The 20,730-nt window shown below is 42.0% G+C and overlaps 3 protein-coding genes across 6 annotated transcripts in view; 2 read left to right on the plus strand and 1 right to left on the minus strand.

The window, feature by feature from the left end:
* Positions 1 to 47: 47 nt before the first annotated feature.
* pigp (phosphatidylinositol glycan anchor biosynthesis, class P) lies at positions 48 to 2,023 on the minus strand. The gene is made up of 5 exons (XM_061706249.1): positions 1,937 to 2,023; positions 1,247 to 1,331; positions 1,092 to 1,164; positions 891 to 1,009; positions 48 to 806 (listed from the first exon to the last, which is right to left on the minus strand). The coding sequence occupies exons 2-5, from the start codon at positions 1,326 to 1,328 to the stop codon at positions 691 to 693; spliced, it is 390 nt and encodes a 129-aa protein (XP_061562233.1). The 5' UTR covers positions 1,329 to 1,331; positions 1,937 to 2,023; the 3' UTR covers positions 48 to 690.
* On the plus strand, positions 1,500 to 6,261 carry rexo4 (REX4 homolog, 3'-5' exonuclease). The gene is made up of 8 exons (XM_061706246.1): positions 1,500 to 2,737; positions 2,950 to 3,248; positions 3,322 to 3,465; positions 4,070 to 4,263; positions 4,607 to 4,695; positions 4,771 to 4,845; positions 4,936 to 5,010; positions 5,670 to 6,261. Exons 1-8 carry the CDS (start codon positions 2,522 to 2,524, stop codon positions 5,823 to 5,825), a joined length of 1,248 nt encoding a protein of 415 aa, XP_061562230.1. The 5' UTR covers positions 1,500 to 2,521; the 3' UTR covers positions 5,826 to 6,261.
* Positions 6,262 to 10,267: 4,006 nt separating this feature from the next.
* The window catches only part of kcnc3b (potassium voltage-gated channel, Shaw-related subfamily, member 3b), a 45,981-nt gene continuing 35,518 nt past the window's right edge, over positions 10,268 to 20,730 (plus strand). For 3 of the 4 annotated variants that reach the window (XM_061706382.1, XM_061706385.1, XM_061706383.1), the window contains exons 1-2: positions 10,268 to 10,672; positions 19,759 to 20,443. In XM_061706382.1, coding sequence (XP_061562366.1) covers positions 19,823 to 20,443 — 621 coding nt within the window. In that variant the 5' untranslated portion in view covers positions 10,268 to 10,672; positions 19,759 to 19,822. The remainder of the gene's footprint in view (positions 10,673 to 19,758; positions 20,444 to 20,730) is intronic. The other variant, XM_061706384.1, reaches the window with a different exon arrangement.

The raw sequence follows: 20,730 nt of genomic DNA on the forward strand, positions 1-20,730 counted from the left end.
GCACCCAAACAATGACTTTTTTTTCTCGGTACACAATACACACTTTTTTATTTGTAAATACACGGCATTCCGTCTTAGTGCGCTTGTTTCTAATCCCCTGCAACCCTGCTTTTCACCAGTAGAGGCCCCTATTACTGATGCAATTAAATTAATAATCGAACCCGTTTTCGAAACAATTGGCCCAAGTGGTTCAGTCCTTCACAGAAAGCTTCATTTGCCCATCTAAAACTCTTTACCTAAATAGTAGTATTGGAACATTTACATTTCATGATTTGAATGTTCCGATGCGTGGGGTTTCGGCTCTCACATTCCCAAAAAATGCACGTTAGGTTCATGGAAGACTAACCTGTCCATTGGTGTGACTGTGTATGAGTGCTTATTTGTCTATATGTGCCTTGCGATTGACTGGCGTGGTGTGCCCCGCCTCTCGCCCACCTGCGACCTGAGGACAAACCCTATACAAAAAATTCATGAATTAACATAGAAAAACCCACCGGTGATCAGTGATAATTGCAATGTAAGAGTTTATGTTAAAATGCATTAAATCAATAAGTAAAAACAAGGTATAATTAAGAATATGAACTATTTTAAAACATTTTGTATCCATTGCACAATTGAAGTCATTTAATAGTAACCTTCACACGTTCACCCATTTTTTTTCATCACACCCCAAAACAAAAGGTTGGTTGGTTACAATTGAGGTGACAAGTAGAACATTTTGTTGACGTCACTGATGGGAATGTCCTTCAGTCTTGGTATTTGACCCTTTCGAGCGACTTCGTTCATCTGGCCTCGTGCAAACCCATCTGAAATATTTCCATTGGATAACGGGGGATGTTTTATGATACTTTTTTATTCAAATTAAAAACCTAAATATATAGGTGGCATACCTGTAATGTTGTCCAGAGAGTCGAGTGGTGCCGTATTGTACATGTTGATTCCAAATAGCAACACAGCACAAATGGTTAACGCGACCAGCAGATAGATTGGCGCCGCGAGGGCCCAATATCTACAAGACACGAGCCTGGTTACAAATAACATTTACACGGAAAATAACTATTAAAATAATTTCAAATGAAATATCTGCTCACTTTTGAGGCCAGTAAGTGAGTCCGACTGAATGAAGCCACTCCTCTGGTATGTACGCCCACACACAATACAAGACTTGGGAGGAATTCAGAAAATAAAGGTCAGCACACACTTATATTGTAATGTAACACTAGAACAAACAAAAAAAGCAACTTACTGAAGCCAAACTGAGAGCCGAGGAATAGAACAAAGCCATAGATGGCTCTCTCGGGTAAAGGAGAAGGAGTGTTTTCCACCATGATCTGAAAACAAAATCACAACGGGAAGGAACTAGATGTTTATTTAAAGCAATGCAATAGAATCAGAATCAGCTTTATTGGTCAAGTATATTAAAACACACAACGAAAGCGCAACAACAAAGAGCCACTATGACAAAATGAACAATTAGGATATTAAAAAAAAAAAAAAAAAAAAAAGGTATTTGAAGAGTCATTGAGCAATGAAAAGGTACCAGTAATGTGGTCATGCTGATACAAGGACAAAAAATAAGTGCAAATGTCCCTCAAGCAAGAGGGAAGACGGTGTTGAAATGTCTGCCAGTTTTAGTGTGCCTTGTTAACAAAATTCAAAATCGAGCAACCACAATACTGCATGACAGTGACAGTTGACTCAATAAATATAAACCACTGTAAATCAGCTTTAATTTTAATCACATATAAAAATAAGTTGACACCATTGTAAGTCGACATTCTAATAAAATAAGTTGATACCATGGCAGCTCGACATACGATTGGCATGAAATAAAATGACAGCTGGGTTACACAACCACCAAACCGAATAGAAAATATAGACATGTAATACGCAACTCTACTAACATGGACGAATAAATAAATAAAATCAAACAAACCTGTCTTAGTTTATATATTTGTCATATTTCCGTCAGTACTGTAATATTGTCGCTCGATTACTTTAACCGACATTTGTCCGTCCAACACTCAGGCCGGCAGGAAACATGTTGTAAAAACTGCTGTCCTCATTTAAACCCCCCCCCCCCCCCCCCCCCAAAAAAAACACTGTACAAAACATTAAAATTTTCTGATTGCAAAAACGCGTATAAACATAGATATTTACTTTGAAAAATACACTTGATTGGCTATTATTTGCTATACAGCGCTGGAAGCGTGTTTGTCTTAGCAAAGCTTAGGTTTGTGTTACTGTCGAACATATTTGGCTGTCACACAAAGCGGAAGTCGCTATTTCTGCCTGGGTTTGGCGCATGGGTTAGATTTTTTTTAACATGTGAGCGTTTGTCCATCCACAAAACACGCGAATGTGAACATTTTATCCGCTTTTGACGCGTTTACTCGTTCACCTTACACGACAGAAGCAACATTACACGCGTGCCATAGTAACCTACTCATGACGTTGAGACGACAGCAACCGCGTGGATGCTAACCAACTGCTCACCGAATTTAATTTACACAGTGTTCAAATGAAAGTTGTTGTAATGTCGAAGGTGAAGCCGAAGAAAAAGAAGCAGCTCTCCTCCGAAACAGGAAAAGACAATTCTGTGAAAAAGAAAAAGAAGTACCGGATACGAATGAAGTTAAAAAAGAAAGCCAAGGAGGAAAAAAAGGCCCCAAGTCAGCTCACAAGACCTCCAAAAGATGCCAAACTTTTTTCTTCCAACTGGAAAGCATTACAAGAGGTAAACTTTGTTGTGTTAGTGAACATGCCATTAATGTGTATTTTGTAGTCAGTGGTACTGATAAGTGTTCAAAAGGGAGCTTCAAACATTCCTGACAACTGTGTTTCCACCACATTTTATAAAACATCGTGTGAATGGAAAATAAAAAAAAGCATTTAAGGGTTAATTATGTCACCATATGTCATGATCCACATTGTAATTTTTCCCCACAGATTTTAAAGTCCAATCAGATGACTGCAATTGAGCCAAAGACACCCCAACAACAACCTAGCGGTCCTCAGCAAGAAAAGAAAAACAAAGCATCCAAAAATGTACTTCAGAACAATATCTCCTCCAGTAAGACTGATTCAGAACAAAAAGTCAAACACAAAAGTGTTGACTCTCAGGCTAAAATTCCCGTTGTAACCGACGCAAATCAGTCAGCTGCATCTAAAAGGAAAAACGCGTTTAAAGCAAACGGCCAAGCAGCCAAGAAGCAGAAAGTCGAGGCGAAGGAGTCCAAACCTACAGAGTAAGTAAACAGCATATTGTTATTTTGATTTTAAGTGGAAATATTGTTCTCTGATTGTTTTGTGCTCTCGCAGGGAGGACATTTGGTTTGATGACGTGGATCCTGACGACATCGAGGCGACGGTGGGGGCGGAGGCAGCAGAGATCATGAGGAAGAGGCAAGGCTTTCACAAGAAAGACACGAACTACACGCTGGTCAAGGAGAATGCTTTTCAGGGGTGAGTTGCATACAAAACATTTGCTGTCATACTACCCAGAGGCTGCATTTATGCAGCCCAGTTCCAAATGAATGGCTGTGTCAGGTTTGTTTGTGTGACTGTCTATTTCCATGTACATTTCAAGTGGCACATATCTGACCTGGCTATGTCAAAACTGAAGGAATTCATGAAACAACATCACGTGTGGACTATGAAATTGCACGGTGATCATTACAAGAGATAATAGAAATAGATTTTGCATTATTAAACAATGCATGTGAGGTGCAGGTATTATTTTTGTCCACTGTGAGTTGCCATTCTTACATTCTACACTCTTGTGTCTGGGACTTTGAGTGTGTGTGGCTTTAAAAGGCAGGGCTTGGTGAGTTACATTGGAGACATATGAAGATGAGTTGATGTGGCATCTGTAGGGCATTGCAGAAAGAGCACAAAAATTTGCCAATAGCCACAGATAAGTTTTTCAGAAAACGACGGAGGTTAGGGTCCCAAAAATGTGAATAGGTGAGTTTGCGAGTAGTACTGCGAATATGCCGAGGGGATTAACTGTAATTGATAACAGCGGCTACGTAAGTGACCCGGAACCCGTGTCCTTATCTTCCCTCAGTCTGACCAGAGCAGTCGCCATCGACTGCGAGATGGTAGGCGTCGGTCCCGACGGCGAGGACAGCATCTTGGCGCGCGTGTCTCTCGTCAACCAGTTCGGGAAGTGCGTCTATGACAAGTTCGTCAAGCCAAGCGAGAAGGTGACCGACTACAGGACGGCTGTCAGCGGCATCCGGCCACAGGACATCAAAGATGGTGAGCCCGGACGTGAGCTTTGATACACTTTGGAAGACAAGTGAGAAGATTAACTGGACAGTTCAGTTATTGAACTTTTAAGTCCAATATATTTGGAACACGACATCAACGCAGTGGCTTTTTGCTTTGTCACAGTTACTTCATTTCTTTGTTTCCAATTTGATTTTGTATGTTTTCAGTTTAACTGGACTTCCTTGAAATATTTTCAATTTTGTTTTAATTAAATTACATTTAAATTAACCTTTGTTAATTATTATTTTTTTTTTTATTATTTATTTGCTTGTATTATGTATTTGAAAAATGTTATTTATATAAATGAGACACATTTGCGTCCCAATTGCAGGAGAGAACATAGCGACGGTGCGGACGGAAGTTGCCGAGATCCTGAAGGGAAGAATAGTGGTTGGCCACGCCCTACAGAATGACTTCAAGGTTGTAATGTTACACAATATTTAGATTCATTTTCATGTCTGTACTCTCATAATATCTCATTGTCCTTTGTTTTAGATCTTGCTCCTGGATCACCCAAAAAAGAAAATACGAGACACCCAGAAGTATAAACCCTTCAGGAAAACTGTCAAGGTGCAGTGCCCATCCATGCCACGTAAAACGGAGTCTTGTCGTCATTGTTAGACAGAATGTCAAAACAATTTTTTTCTCTTTTCATTTCAGACGAACCGACCTTCGCTGAAATTACTTTGTAAAGAAATACTCAACGTCAATGTCCAGCAGGGCGAACATTCCTCCGTGAGTCATCAAATTCTGCGTCAATACTCCTCGTTACGTCAAAGCTACAAAGCATGCACATTCTGCACCAAAATACTTAATTTTTTAATCATTCCACTTATTTTTTGCCGTTCTAGTCTTTCTTTCATGACTTCAAACTATATACCTCATTCAGGACATATCTGGACTAATTTTGCATATTCCCCAAATTTCGTCTTTTCCTACAATTCTACATTTACCGTGACATCTTTAAAATTTGACTCATCCTTCTACATTTCGCAAATGATTCAAACCATTCCAAGTTTAAAATGAATTATCCAAATCCTCTTTCCCCCTTGAAATACATGGAAATGCCACCAATCTGGCCACCAGGGGGCAGTATAATATGGGTTTTACAGACATTAAACTGTGATAGTTGTTTTTGGCAGAGGATAAAGAATATATGCCTGGGAGTATTGTTATATTGTTTGTCCACATGTGTTGCTGTGCTGTTTGTGTTCAGAAATCCTTTGCTTACGGGGTTATAACACCACCGCATTTTCGCCAAGTCTCACATTCTATTGGACAATTCAATTAATTTGACAGCTTTCCAGTTCGACATCAGCTCTTCAGCCAGTAGTTGCATTCTATTCACAGTGGCGTTGCGCATGAATGAAATCTTTCCGGTGAAACTGTTCCAGGTCCAGGATGCGCAGGCCACCATGAGGCTGTACACGCTGGTGAAGAAACAGTGGGAGGCCGACATCAAAAACAGCGCGGACGAGAAACGCGAAAAGCGCAAGCCCAAGTCTCCCAAGAACGCGAGCAAGCGTCGTGTCGCGGGTTTGTCCTTTTAAAGTGAAAGAGATGCACTCTTTACTTCAACAAAGACTCTTTTTAGTACTCCTTGGAACCTAAAAGTGACTGAAAAGAATTTTTGATGGGATTAAGCGGGATATAAACAAAGAAAAAATCACCAACTGAGCAATATCTTCAGCTTCCGTGGAGGAAAACAAGCCAAACAAAATGCGTGGATAGAACAGAGAGGCATTCTGGGATATCTTCCATATACGTACATACTTGGTTTCCTGAATGTTTACATAAACGTCAGGAGACTTCAGTGTTCTACATTTACATGCATTTCAGTGAACCTCGAATCTTCGCTAATGGCTGTGGTTTTGTGGAACGTTTTCCCTTAATTGGGTGTCCAACTTGGTTTGTTATGTTCATTTGCTGGTTGCCTTGAGTTGCACGGTGTCTGTACAGTTTGAATAAAATATAAATCAAAAGTCATAGTAGTGAGAACACATTTTACTCATCTCAAAAGTGATCAACCACACAAAACATTTAAAATGTTCCTAAAATGACACTGGGTGGAGCTCCGACCTCTGGAATACAACCTTAATTAGATCGACACTTAGGAACTTTACATCTGCCACCGAATTTTGAAATTCATAGATTATTCATTGAAAAATAAAGTAAAAGGCAAAGGGGCTCAAATCAGGGTGCCAACAGATCATTCAAAAATCTTGTAGTTGATTTTCAAAAAAAGCTGCAATCACTACACGCTTCATAACTTATATGGAGGAGCAAAAGTATTAATGCACAATATCTGAAACTATTGTGATATTTTGGTAATTTTCTGTAACAAAATGTTTTATTAAAGGCATTCCAGATGTCCAGAATGTTACGGCTGCCATCTTGGGTGTCTTATCTTGAGCTCCAAACCATTTCATCGTCATAATTGTTTTTAATTTTTATTTTATTTTATTATTTTTTTTAAAAACATTCTCCCAACAAAAACCAAAACACCAATCTCAACTCATTTTCTAGTTACGTTTGTTCAAGAACGAATCAGTTGAGTCTGTTACTATTTTGTCAAGTCATATCGCTGCTGTCAGCAATAAATCACAAATTTGCGCTTTACTCTATTTATGTAAACATGTACCGCTGATATTTTTTTACCGGTTGTGAAAGAAGAGGATGACAACAATGGAGGGCACCAAGCATTTTGAGTTTTTCCTTGTTGATGACGACCACGACGACGAGCTTCCTTGAGAGAACGCTAATTTTGTATTGGAGTGACAATTCCCTGTGGACCAATCAACAAACTGGTGTGTGTCTGGTTGCGCCCTATTTAGTACCGTAACGCAATGGAAGGAAGCCAAAAGTGGTACGTATAATGCCGATTAGTTATTCTGACACTTTTTTACAATGGAAGCAGAGGGCAAAATGTCAATGTTCTATTTTTATCACAGTCAAGGAAGCAAGCGGTTTTGTACTCCCCCCTCACCTGTAGGTCATTAATTTGGGCCGGTCTTCACTTTGATTTGTGCGCCAGCGCGATTTACCCGCCTTACAGCTGATGGAAAACGTGCCCGGTGCTGAAATGAAGCCTGCGGAATTGGAGCTCGGACAGATGCCTCCACACTGACTCAAGAAAATCAAACAAAACAAACATTCTCAATCGAAATCAAATGTGCTGACGAAATGATTTATTATGATTTATTTTATTTTTTTCATTTGACTTTGCTGTGTCAGGACAGCTGTTTTAACGCTTGTCGTGCGTTTTTTTTATAAAAACCCTCCAAGGAGTTTCCATTTGTGTTTTGCTTCCTCCAAGTGGACAGAGACTTTTCACAAGTGGGCAGAGTTTCTTTTGTTTTCATAGTGTTGGCAGAGTTGGCCACAAAATAACAACTAAGTATGAATTCAACATAGCATAACACGTGCAAATCATATATCAGGGTTTTAATAGTTTTGGCAGGTACTTTCCAAAAAGCAAGTGATTACAGGGGAGTCACTGTGTGCAAATACAGAGCTGCCTTGAGATCGGAGTCATAATGATAATGATGTACACACTGTTGTAATTATTAATAATCTAATTATCCTATTACCGTGTTTTTTTTATAATGTACAATATTATAGAGTACAGTTTTATTGGAAAACATATTCCAAAGTTTTTTGTTGTGTTTTCGGGGGGCTGGGACGGATTACTGGCATTTGCGTTCATTTCAATGGGGAAAGATGATTTGAAAAACGTTTTTTGTTTTGTTTCTCGTATCTCAAGGCACCACTTTAGTACAGTCCTCATAATAATGTTCGTATGATGAACTGTTGGAAGTTTTCTTTTTTTTTCTTTTCCTGACCACCCAAAGTGTAAGTGTGTCCAGTTCAGCTGCTGATTTCCTTCCTTATGCATGAGCTGCACCGCGCAGCCGCCTGTCTGTTGACGGATGCTGGTGCTTGAGTAAGAAGCCAGTTCATTCAGTATTTATGCACCTTGATGAACAAACGCAGTCAGCTACTTAAGTCGCAGCGCCGGTGTTGCCGCCGTAAGAACTGACGAGCATCCCCCCCTGTGAACGGTCTGGCCTTAAAAACTCCCCAGCCAAGTCTTTAACATTGAGTCCATTAAGTTTATGTTTGTGGCACTTGTGTCTGATTAACTTAAAATGTTTGGAACTCATTATTAATGATGCCACCCAACTGAATTGGGGCTCTCGTTGCATACGTTTGTATTATGAACATTTTTGTAATTGTACGAAAGGCTTAACCGCCACATTCCAAAAACATATCTTCATTTGTAGAAAAAAGTGTTTTATATTAAAGCATCTATTTCTACAACTGCAGGCCTCCCGCTTAAAAAATAAACGCCTTACACTTGTACTTTCTGCAGATGAGTAAATAAGCGCCACCTGGCCGCTAATTCACGAAATATGGTCCAATATAAGCTCACATAATTCATATTATATAATGAAGTGGAAATGTTTGTCTCCTGTTTAAGCGAAGGAGCAACTTTATCACCTCAAACATGACCTCATTTTACCTGTTTCCCCCCCCCCCCCCCCTAGTGCAAACTTTTGTATTTTTTCTTTTCTTCAAACTTTCCCCTAATGAGCTTCTGCTGTCGACTTCACATGTACAAGCAAGCTGTTTAAGCCTCATAAACGGCCGCATTTAACAATAACACAAGCTGCTTTGCACTAATAGTCAACACACAAGTCCACACATCTCACCGTGTCTCCTTGGCTCATCTTTTCTCTGGATGCACTTGCGGACACACACTCGCCCTTTTGTCCTTTTACAACTACTGTAATTTTCATGAGATTTATATGAAGCACTCACTCTTGGAGTTTCCTGTTAATAAGTGCATTAGCAGCCCTGCTGACTGACCATTGAACTTCTGTAAGGCTGAGTCTTATTTAGTCTCTTTATATATGTGCAAATGTGTGTGTCTGTCTCTGTGTGTGTGTACTGTGATGTCAAATTGAAAAGTGTTCGTCATATGTTGCCCCACGCTCATGTAGCTAAATGTATAGCCAAAATATTAGGGACACCTGTCAGCCCCAGCCACAATATTGTTTCACTTTTTAAAACCTACAGTTCTACCTTGACATACGAGTTTAATTCCATTTAGTCCAATGTCCTTGTTTATCAAATCAATATTCCCCCATTAAAATGAAGTGAAAGTCCATTGATCCATTCCGGCCTCCAAAGCCACCATATTGTTTGTTTTTGATGATTGCAAAAAATTGCACTGTAATTGCACATAAGGAAAGAGAATGAGAATTAGGCTTACTGTACGTAAAATGACAGCAAGTGGTTAAAAAAAACAACTTCAAATGATCTGCCAACAGAAAAGGAACATTTGAGATCTCTTAAAACAGTCCGCTTCGAATCCCCTAGAATTGTACTAGTTGTCGTTTTAAGCTAAACTACTCGTAACCAGTAATACAATCTTCACAAGAAGATACATTAAAAAAAAATGCTTGAAACGGGAAATGTTCCCTTGGCAAGAAGAAATAGCAGACAAAGGGCAAGAGGGATTTTTATTTAATTGAATTGTTTTTGCCTTCGTTTGAGATGTTAGGCTCGATTGGAGTTTTTGCAATGTGCCACATGACTGCTGATCTCGATGCTGGGAACCTGTAGACAAAATGGTGTTTGTGCATCCATCCTGCAAGGGAGCGAGAGAGAGAGAGAGAGAGAGAGAGAGAGAGAGAGAGAGAGAGAGAGAGAGAGCACCAAATTGAACAGATGGCAATACATCAACATACACCTTCCAACGCAGCTCTCCCCTCCTTCTCTCGCGTGTGTGTTTTTCCATTTCATTTTTGTATCAATTTGCGTATTTTGCAGCCCCCCCCCCGCGTATGGATGAAGTTCAATGTATGAGCGGGTTCCTCCCACCCTTCTGTCTTGGGGTCTAATCCGCCCACATGTATCGTCTGAGGGAGGGTTAAAAAGAAAAAGGAAAAAAAAAAAAAAAAGAACTAGTGCAGGAGGTGACGCTCCTCGAAAGGAACACAGAGAGGGACAAGGCAAAGAGATCTGGGGTGCATCTCCATTGAAACATTGGAGGAGGAGCGAGACAGGCTGAATGGGAGCGAGCTGCTATTTGTTTATATTTACGCAATAAAACAAAACAAAAAATAATAACGTGACCGATTTCCCTCCTCTTGATCTAAGTAACCAATCTCCATTTAAATCGCGACTGGGGGTAAAAAAAAAAGAAAACCCTCCAAAAAAGAGGAAAACTAACCGCCCAAAATGAATCATCTGAACGCCTGCGAGCGACTGGATTCGGTGTGAAATCCTCCCAGCTAACAAAGACAGAAAACTACGCGGTGATTGATCTTTTCCCCCCCCCTCCCCCCTCTCTTCTTCTCCGGGTTTGGCGCACGCAACCTGCTGGAGCTAAGTGAGTATTAACCGTGTCCGTGGGTCGAGCGTGCATGCGTTCAATTGCTGATTATTAGTATTATCAGCGTTATTATTTCTAGCGAGCACATTCAACAAGTCGCGTTTTGTCCTTGCGTGATGTGCTCAATTACCACTATTCATTTTTTCCCTCCCCCTCTACTGTTGCACAGTCGTGACGTGAAATCTAAATCTCTATACACACATTAAAAAAAAAAAAAAACCCCAAAAACAACAACCTTTATTGCTCATGGCAGTATCATCAATGATGGGTGTTTCCCCATCTTCCACAGGCTGCAGATGTGCATGCTTCCTGCACTCTTTACTCTGCATGCTTTTACTGAACGTGTGTGTGTGTGTGTGTGCGTGTGTGTTAGCGTGTGGTGTCAAGGCCTGGGAGGAAGGTTTGATAAAAGCACTAAATGGAAGCCGACATGGATAACACAGTACTGTATATCACGGCTTGGTACACGGTGGCAGTTAAATGTCTAGACTTGCACCATCACCTCAACCTCTGCCAACTTGCTCCATCTTCTGCATTCCGCAGCATCACTCACACACACACACACACATTGACGCCAAGTCTCCAGTTTCAGAACGCCCCTCGCTTCCTTCCTTCCGTCACTTCCCGCCTGCCAACGGCTCCGTCGTTCTCTTTCCCGTAAGGCTCTCGTTCGCCTCACTTTCCTCCATTTGCTCCCCTCCACTCTCCTACACACACATTCACTGCTCCTGCATTATACATCTACAGCTGGTGCTATTTTTAGACTGAGGGTAACCCAGAATCCCCCCCCCCCAAAAAAAAGACCACCTGGCAGAGGGATGCTGTGGCTGAAAAGGATGTAAAAAAAATCAAAGGCAGTGATGAGAGGGAGAGCCTGGATTAAATTTTGAAATTTGTAATTGATATACGGCGGTGGGATGTCGGTGGATGTTCCTGTTGTTATCATCGCCCGACCGCCTTGGAAACCCCTTCAAATCCTTGACCTTGACGTTAACCTTTCATCCCCGTCCACCGTCGGTTGTCATCTGTCCTCCGCCGCGGCCGACCGTAAATCGTCCTTGACCAATCTCTCGCTTCCACCCGTCCTCTTTCGTCTTGTGGGTCAGAAATAGGCTACATGACGAGTCCATTTGGAGCCCTTGAGGTATAATCTACACTAATGGAACGTATCGGGCTAATTATTGGACAATGATGGCAAAAAAAAAATCCTTAATCAAAAATCCAATGCCGACAGTACAGAAGCATTATGACAATAACAAAACCTTGCACCCCAAGCATACCGCCATGTGTATTTTGCCCGTTTCTTTTCTCTGTCCCTTCTAAGATACAAACTACACGAATTCACACCGCGACACTTATTACTGGACTCTACGTTGAGTTTTATTACAACAATGTTAGTTTACAATACATTATATAGACTATAATCACAAAACTTTAGCATGATAAGAACAGAAGTAAAGGCATCATTTTGCTGTAATATTTAAAGTGAGCCTCCCTCCCTACATTTGTCATATACTGTAAATAATTGCACTGTAAAGAAAAAAAAAGGAACTGTAAATATACAGTGGATATAAAAACTCGACACACCTCTGTTAAAATGTCACGTTTTTTAATCTGACCCATCACCTGTTCAACCCAACCGGAATTAGTTTTTCATATTTTTGAGAGGGTTATTAAAAACAAACGGAGAAAATGTGGTTGCAAAAGTGTGCACACCCTGTAATAACTGGACATGCGGCTCTTTCCACTATGAACCAATGGTATTCAAACTCATGTTAAATGGGAGTCAGCACACACCTGCTGCCATTGAAAGTGCCCCTGATTCACCCCAAATACATTTCAACTCTTCTAGTAGGCTTTTCCTGATGTTTTTTGCCTATTAGCAGAATGAAGTTTTTGTGCTAACGCTGCATATCATTTCATTTCATAATTACTTCCACCTTGTCTAAGCCACCGGTTCCAGCTGAAGGAAAAACAGCCAAGTGGACCGTGGTAATATCTACCAAACACACGAGAACATGTGTTATGGTCTGATGAAACCAAAGTTGAACTTTTTGGCCATAATTCCCTAATTTGGCGCATAAACCACATCGCTCATCACCAAAAGAAGGCCACACCTGCAGTGGAGCATGGCGGTGGCTGTTTTTCTTCAGATGGAAATGGGGCCTTTGAGGAATTGGGAATCGCTCCAACTCCAAATAGCAGTCGGTGTCAGGCTTCTGCTAGAAAGCGAAGAACTGTCAGCAAAAACCTACTAGAACATCCATCCATCCATTTTCTGAGCCGCTTCTCCTCACTAGGGTCGCGGGCGTGCTGGAGCCTATCCCAGCTGTCATCGGGCAGGAGGCGGGGTACACCCTGAACTGGTTGCCAGCCAATCGCAGGGCACATACAGACAAACAACCATTCACACTCACATTCACACCTACGGACAATTTAGAGTCTCCAATTAATGCATGTTTTTGGGATGTGGGAGGAAACCGGAGTCCCCGGAGAAAACCCACGCAGGCACAGGGAGAACATGCAAACCCCACACAGGCGGGGCCTGGGATTGAACCCGGGTCCTCAGAACTGTGAGGCTGACGCTCTAACCAGTCGTCCACCGTGCCGCCTCCTACTAGAACATCTGAACTTTATTTGGGGTTAATCAGAGGCACTTTAAATGGTGGCGGGTGTGTGCTGACTCCCATTTAACATGAGTTTGAATGTGATTGGTTAATTATGAACACAGCCACATTCCTGTTATGAGGGTGTGCACACTTGTGCAACCACATTATTTGACTTGTTCATTTTACTTCCCCTTTCCAAAAGACTAAAAATATTTTTTTCTATTGAATTGTACATCTTTTAGGTCACCTTAATAGTGGAAAACGTTTTGAAAGCTTTATCTTAATCTTTTTTTTTTTTTTTTTTAATCACAAAAACCTGGCATTTGAAGAAGGGTGTGTAGACTTTTTATTTGCACTGTACAGTCTAGTAGTGCTGAACCGATGTATCTGACCACCATCCAATGTAATGTTCTCCAAAATTAACAGCACTGACCATTCTTATAATATTTTTTTCATGTTTCTGTAATGTTATTTTATTTTTTATTTTTTTAAAACTAACCTGCACTGACTTCTAGGAGTGGGAATGGTTTAGGAACTCACTATCTGATGTAGTGTAATATTGATTTATATTCATATATTGTACATATATATATTTACAGTTATTATAGAGTTTTAGTCCTCTCTATGTTTTATACAGGAGCCCCTCAAAAAAGTACTCACTTTTTCACTGGCCAATACGCATATATTGGATTTTGATTTAGGTGTCCATATTAATAATGATGATAAAGAGAATAAGATTAAACTCAAGATAATTTAATGGCAAACAAAAACTATATTAGCACTAATAGGCAGTCAAAGAGTGAGTACATTTTTTGTTTTTGCATGCATAAATTGTCATTTTAAAATGTAAAGATAATAATACCAATAAATCATGATTTTCGCTTACTATTATGTAGTACATTAAGGGCAATACTGAGATTGATATCATATTAAAAGGTATAAAGGCAGCGTGTATACCTGGACAGGTGTGTATGGATACTGTACCATACAAGAAAACAGCAGATTTCATTTTATTATTGTTGTTATTACTTATCATTTTTGTTGTCCTATTTGTACTGACTGCTCTAAGGTTTCACTGACCTTTCACCGTAATCATGAACGTCTACACCCCCCCCCCCCGCCCCTCCCAGAACAACAACAACAACAACATAATAATGCTGTAATTTATTCATGTGGCAATCATGTGAGCATAAAGCAGATGTTGTTCCCAAATTTCCATTTTTACTCTCCTGTGGCCATAAATTCTGAGCTTTGATTCTGCCTGAACTACGTTTCTTTCATTTAGAATGATTTTTTAAATTGTTTTACATTTTTTATTCTCTTTATAAAAAGAGAATATAGACTGTATATAAAGTGAATGCGGCAAAAGTACTCACACTCAGAAACGCACTTTGTTAAATGTTTCGATTCCACTGCTTTACTTAAAAGTAAAAACGTGTGTACTCTGAAATGTATTTAATTACTAAACTAAAAAATCAATTTCTACTGTCAGTATTCTACAATACCAGTTTTGATCATTTGCCACAACAATGAAAATAAAACTTCTCTACATAAAAATATTTCCTTGTTTTATTAACTTTCATAGTGCTCATACTGAGAAGAAAATAAAACCGGGCTGGTTGATTTTTAGTCTGGCGCAATACATGACGTAGTCGCCATGAATCTTTCTCTTCAACGACTCAATTTATCAAATGAAACCTTATTAAATTCAATTATTTTGATCATCAATTCATTGTTTCCAGACCTTCTTTGACTTAAAATTGTCCAAATCCTTGGAATTTCAGTAAATATTCTCACATTTCTGTAGGACGCCATTAAAGTAGACTGATTATCTTTGTGTTCATTTAAAATAAAACATTTGCAAACATCTTCTTATACTTTGGAAAACAATGATCAAGGTTGTTGCTTATTTTATGACATGTTCAAATCACTCCAGGATCTGAATCATAATCAATTTATGTTTGGGAATTTTATGAAATAATTTCCTGCTTTTGAATAAAGGGATGAAAATTGACATATTTAAAATTTGATTTATCAATAAGTCGGGAAAAAAATAATTGACAGATGAATCTGTTATTAAATCATGAGTTGTAGCCATAGATTAGTGATCATTTCAATTCAAGATATCTTCAATTCACCTCAATTCAACATTTCTACAAGCCTATTTTCAGATAAATTCAGTTTTAACTGGGCGAAGTAACATTGTCGATATCCGTAACTGGAATCGGGGCTCGTCAAAATGGCGTTCCGGATATCGGAAACTGAAGCTACAGATATCTGCAATTCAGTTTGACGAGCAAATACGTGCCACTGAATTGCAGACTGTTTGGCTGTCCGAAATCTCTTAGTATGCCGAAGCATTCTGAGTTCCTTTCACTGGGGCTCAGTGGCTAATATTTTGGATGTTTCCAATTCATATCTGAGTCACAGTGAGCAAATACCTTTGCTAATATAGTGCATCGGTTGTCAAAGTCAAAAGTAATCGGGAAAATAGCTACTCCAGTAACCCTAAAAAAAAAAAAAAATCTACTGAAGTACAGTAGCGAATTATTTAAACTATGTCACAGCACATCATTGATATGTAGAGGGCTACTGTGTGCTGACCACAAGGATCAAGACCCCCCCCCCCCCCAACCCCCCATGGGTGTGTTTGCTGTGATGTGTTTGTATCGGTTGCCCCCCCGGGGGAGCGCCTGCACGCTGGTTTGAGCAGAGGAGCGGGCCATTTCATTTCTGCTAGCTTAATTGATTGCCTATTTCATTCATGTCGTGGGAATTGGCCACAGGCGAGCTTTGTTATGATAGGTTTTTGTTTTTTTATGATTGTTTTTGTTTTTGTTTTTTTAGACTCTCTTTACATGATTTGCTATTTTGAAGACATTGTTTGATATGGATTATCTGGCTGGAACGATGGAGGTTCATCATAAGATTCAAAAGTGACACCTCACTTAAGGGGAGGGAGGGGGATTGAGGTGTGGCGGAGGGGGGGTGGGGGTCGACCGCAGTGCCTGGGTGCAGTACCTCCATCTCACCTGTGGAGGTCTCCTGTGCACAGAGGGTGATGATGCAGAGAAGAGGAGGGAGGGAGGGAGGGAGGGAGGGAAGCGATCTGGATGGAACAGCATGACGCCTTGTGGTTACATCCTTTGATGGGTAGAGGGGTTGCGAAGGGGGTGGGGGGTCGCATATTACCCTGCAAGCCCCCCTTCGTGTGCCATGCGCGTCTGCTTTACGTGCTTGTTTTCCTTCCTCCCCTCATTTCTAGTCCTCCTCATTATCACCCGCTTCCGCAGGAGGATTCTCTCTTTTTCGACGTATTCCCTATAATGTCCTTTTCTCCTTCTCAGCCGCCCCCTCCCCCCTTCCTCCGACCTCTTCGTGTCCCCTCCCTCTGTGATTGGTAAAGGTTTTTGCTTTTCCTGCCAACAACCAGGTTGGTTCTGCATTGTCAGCACTCCTCCGAATGCTCTCTCTCTCTCTCTGTCTCTCTCTCTCTCTCTGTCTCTCTCTGTCTCTCTCTGCTCCCCTCCCCTCGCCCTCACAGTCAATGCATCCCATAATCCCATGCCCCCCATGCCTCTTTTTCACTGCAGTTTTTTTTTCCTTCTCTATATTAGCACCTCTTCATCCCGAATAATTTTTCAATTGTTTTTATCATTTCACCCCTCGGCCAGAGTGCGTGTTCGGCCAGGTGAGCGTATCACTCGGTCGGGGGTGGGCGAGGGGCTGGCGTAGGACGCTGCGGCCGAGTCAGAAAATGTTGCAGGAGAAAGAGAGCGGGAGAGAGACAGAGAAGAGGGAGAGAGAGGACCCCCCCCCCCCCCGCTCCCCCACATACGCACCACCTCCAGTTTGAGCCTTTTTCCAATGCGTAGAAACACTCCGCCTCCTTTCTCACCTCCATGCTTTTTAGCCTTCCTCCATTTTACTGCTCATAACTGTCATCCGTCCCTTCGCTTCAATTTTTTTCACGGCCGACCGAGGCTTGCTTACATCATACTGCTTTTGCCAGCTAAAATTGCCACCTAAAAAAAGAATACAAATCTGCACTTCGCTGTCTTGCAACTCTAAATTTGGCTATTTAGAGTCAGCCTAGATTTAAACTCCAATTTAAACCTCCCACACACGTGAATAATCAATAATCTGACCACACATGACACCAGGAGGAGGAACGAAAAGCATTGAACCGCAGTTACAGATTTGTGGCTGACTGTGTATAAAATATTCAGCAGTTGACCAAACGAAACAACTGCCGGTTACCCATCAGATTGTTAGAAAGGGAAGTAAAAGTCAAGTCCATCAATGAGATGGCAAAACTTGAGGGGGGAGCTATCCGTGGTGCTGAAATCCATCCCCGCAACACAAGCAGTGGTCAGACTAATTACAATTAACTAACACACTTTAGTGTGACTTTTCTAGTTTTTCTTATTAAATTTGAGTTGCAAATTTCAACTAAAATAACCCAAAAAAAAAAAAAAACAAAAAAAAAAACCACCAAGACATGCAGCACATATCTCTGTTGCAAAGTATCCCAACGTACCTGTTTTTATGCTCGTCTCCAGGAAACTGAAAAAGAACCCATCGAATAGCACAAATGTTTTTTTCTTGCGTCACCCAGCTTAAGTGAGAAGTTGTTCCTTGAGGACAGAAATAAGCAGGGAATTGCTGTAGTGTCCTATAAGAAAGTTGACTCAAAAGTGGGGGGTGCTTTGCAGGAGGGAGAAAGCTGGACGGGACGATGATGATGATGATTAGAATGAAGAAGAAAGGTGCATGGGGGGTGGGGGGGGGTAGGAAGTATAAATGGTTTCGATTCTCACTCCTTAACGGTAATTCCATTATGCGGAATGTGGGGCGAGCGAGGCAGGGAAAGTGCAGGAGAGAGAGTAGTCAGTGGGAAGGGGCGTTCATCAGGGAGGAGTGGGGGGTGTGGTTATTACTATTATTTTTGATTAGAGGAAAGGTCAACACGGATGTACACACGCTTCTCTTCTGTGAATGGCCATGCGTGTTGCTCGCGGGCGACAGCTTTGACCTCTCCTGGAAGTGTGTGTGCGTGCGTGCGTGTGTACTGCAGCCCAATTCATTCACTTTTATAGCGCACTCTCTTCCTTCAATGTCTTTCCGCCATTACTGAGGAGCGCTAAAACCCTGGAGCTGCATATAGTCAGCATGCTGCATTCACTGAATCCCTTTTGCCCCCCCCCCCCCCCCCATGCACTTCCTTAGCAGCTGCCCCTTCGCTCGTGTCCTTTCCCATCCATCCATCCATCGATTAAACTCTGGGATTTATGGACTCCTCTTGCGCTTCCTCCTTTTTTCTTTTTCTTTTTCCCCCCCCAGCACATCTTCTGCTAACCTGTCTGTTCGTTCCACACCGTGAGGCAGAAAGTGACATAATTGTGATAGCGTGAATTTAAAGTGTGTGTGTGTGTGTTTCATCTCCAGTTTTGCACTCTTTTCTCCCCGCTCACCCCCACTCGCGTGTCCGTGCAGGGTGGGGGTAGATGGTGCACATCTCACAGTGGCCTAATTAGGCAAAGATTTGAATGAGCGCCGACTTGAGCATCAGTCGGATCAATTTAGAGATTGCAGGATGAATGAGGGGGAGACATAACAGCGCCGAGCAATTCATTGACTTCATCATTAACAATGCTTGAGGACCTATAGAGAAGGGGTGGCTAAAGTATTACCACGGGTCTAAAAACTGTCTGCTCTGTTCTTTAATCTGGCCTACCAAGCATTATCACGAGTTGTGCAATATTTGTTGCAGGGTTGTCAAACTCATTCAGAGGTTCACTATGATTGTGGAAAAAAAAAAAATAATAAAAAAAAATATATATATATTTGCAGGAGGGAAAAAGTCGGGCGGAACAGTTCTGTGTGATCGCCTCATCATATTGCTACTAACTATATACAGTGGAACCTCGGTTTTCACATGCCCTAGTTCTGCGTGATTCGGTTTTCGACATTTGCGTCGCCAAAACCTTTTTTCAGTTTTTGTATACCGCTTGGTTTTTGTACAGTTGAAAATTAAACTGCACAAAAACCAAGTGTATCCAGTATATGGTATCCAAATGTTAAACACGGCCGCCTACCTGCTTCACTCCTAACTTTCTTATTTTAAAATGCTTGCAATTTCGTAACCCTATTAAAGGTGAAACCATTTTGGAATTTTGGTCCAGAAGAACATGAAATAGACACACATGATTTGCTTACACGGGGCACATGAAATGACATGGCGGGCCGGATCTGGCCCCTGGGCCTTGTGTTTGACACCTGTGTTTTCCATCCAAAACAGACACATTTGAAACTTAAAGCCACTTCTTTTGTCACCCAGTGCACATGATGTTTGGTGACCTTTTCCACCTTAACGTGCTACTTTACATTGTTGATAATCCACATTCCGCTAAAACGCTTCTCTTGTCCCCCTCCCCTCTCTCGCTTTCTCTCACGCTCTCTCTCTTCCCGTAGACTCCTCCTCCCACCTCCCTCCGGTTCCTCTCATCTTCTCCCTCCCCCCCTCCTCCGGTCCTCTATGCTCAGTTCGGTGTGTGTATCCTCTTTCAAAGGGCGCAAGGGTGGGAACAAGTCGTCCAACAAAGCATGTTACAGCGCAGACATGACTTGTCCGTCGGAAAGCGAGAAAATCGTGATAAACTGCGGCGGGGTGCGCCATGAGACGTACCGGAGCACCCTGAAGACCCTGCCCGGCACCCGCCTGTCGTGGCTCACCGAGCCGGACGCCTTCAGCAACTTCGACTACGACCCCAAATTGGACGAGTTCTTCTTCGACCGCCACCCGTCCGTCTTCTCCTTCATCCTCAACTACTACCGCACGGGCAAGCTGCACTGTCCCAACGACGTGTGCGGCCCCCTGTTCGAGGAGGAGCTCGCCTTCTGGGGCATCGACGAGACGGACGTGGAGGCGTGCTGCTGGATGAACTACCGCCAGCATCGGGACGCCGAGGAGGCGCTGGACAGCTTCGAGACGCCCGAGCCGGACGCGCCCGACGACGACCCGGCCTTGGGGGGCGCCGACGGGGACCTGAAAAGACTGTGCATGCAGGAGGACGCCAGGAGGGCGGGCTGGTGGAAAACCTGGCAGCCCAAAATATGGGCGCTCTTCGAGGACCCCTACTCGTCCAAATACGCCCGGGTGAGTTGACCCCCCCCCCCCCCCCCCCGAGCTTGTAACTTTTTCCAAAAGTTATGCGCATACGAGATAGGCTGCATCACTGTTGCTACCTGTGCTGTCTCTCACTATATCGCGTGCATTGCATTGCATTGCAGAATCTCGACTTTCGGATGGTGAATAATTCATGTAGATAGGAAGAGGCAGCTGTATCTGTTCAGCACACGTCAAAACTCTTCATGCTGCATTCGCTCCCAAATGCATCGCGCCGTAATCGCCATCCGTTTGCATGATTCCGCATCCTTCATTAC

This window comes from Phycodurus eques, chromosome 19 (genome assembly GCF_024500275.1).
Source record: "Phycodurus eques isolate BA_2022a chromosome 19, UOR_Pequ_1.1, whole genome shotgun sequence".
Lineage (NCBI taxonomy): Eukaryota > Metazoa > Chordata > Actinopteri > Syngnathiformes > Syngnathidae > Phycodurus > Phycodurus eques.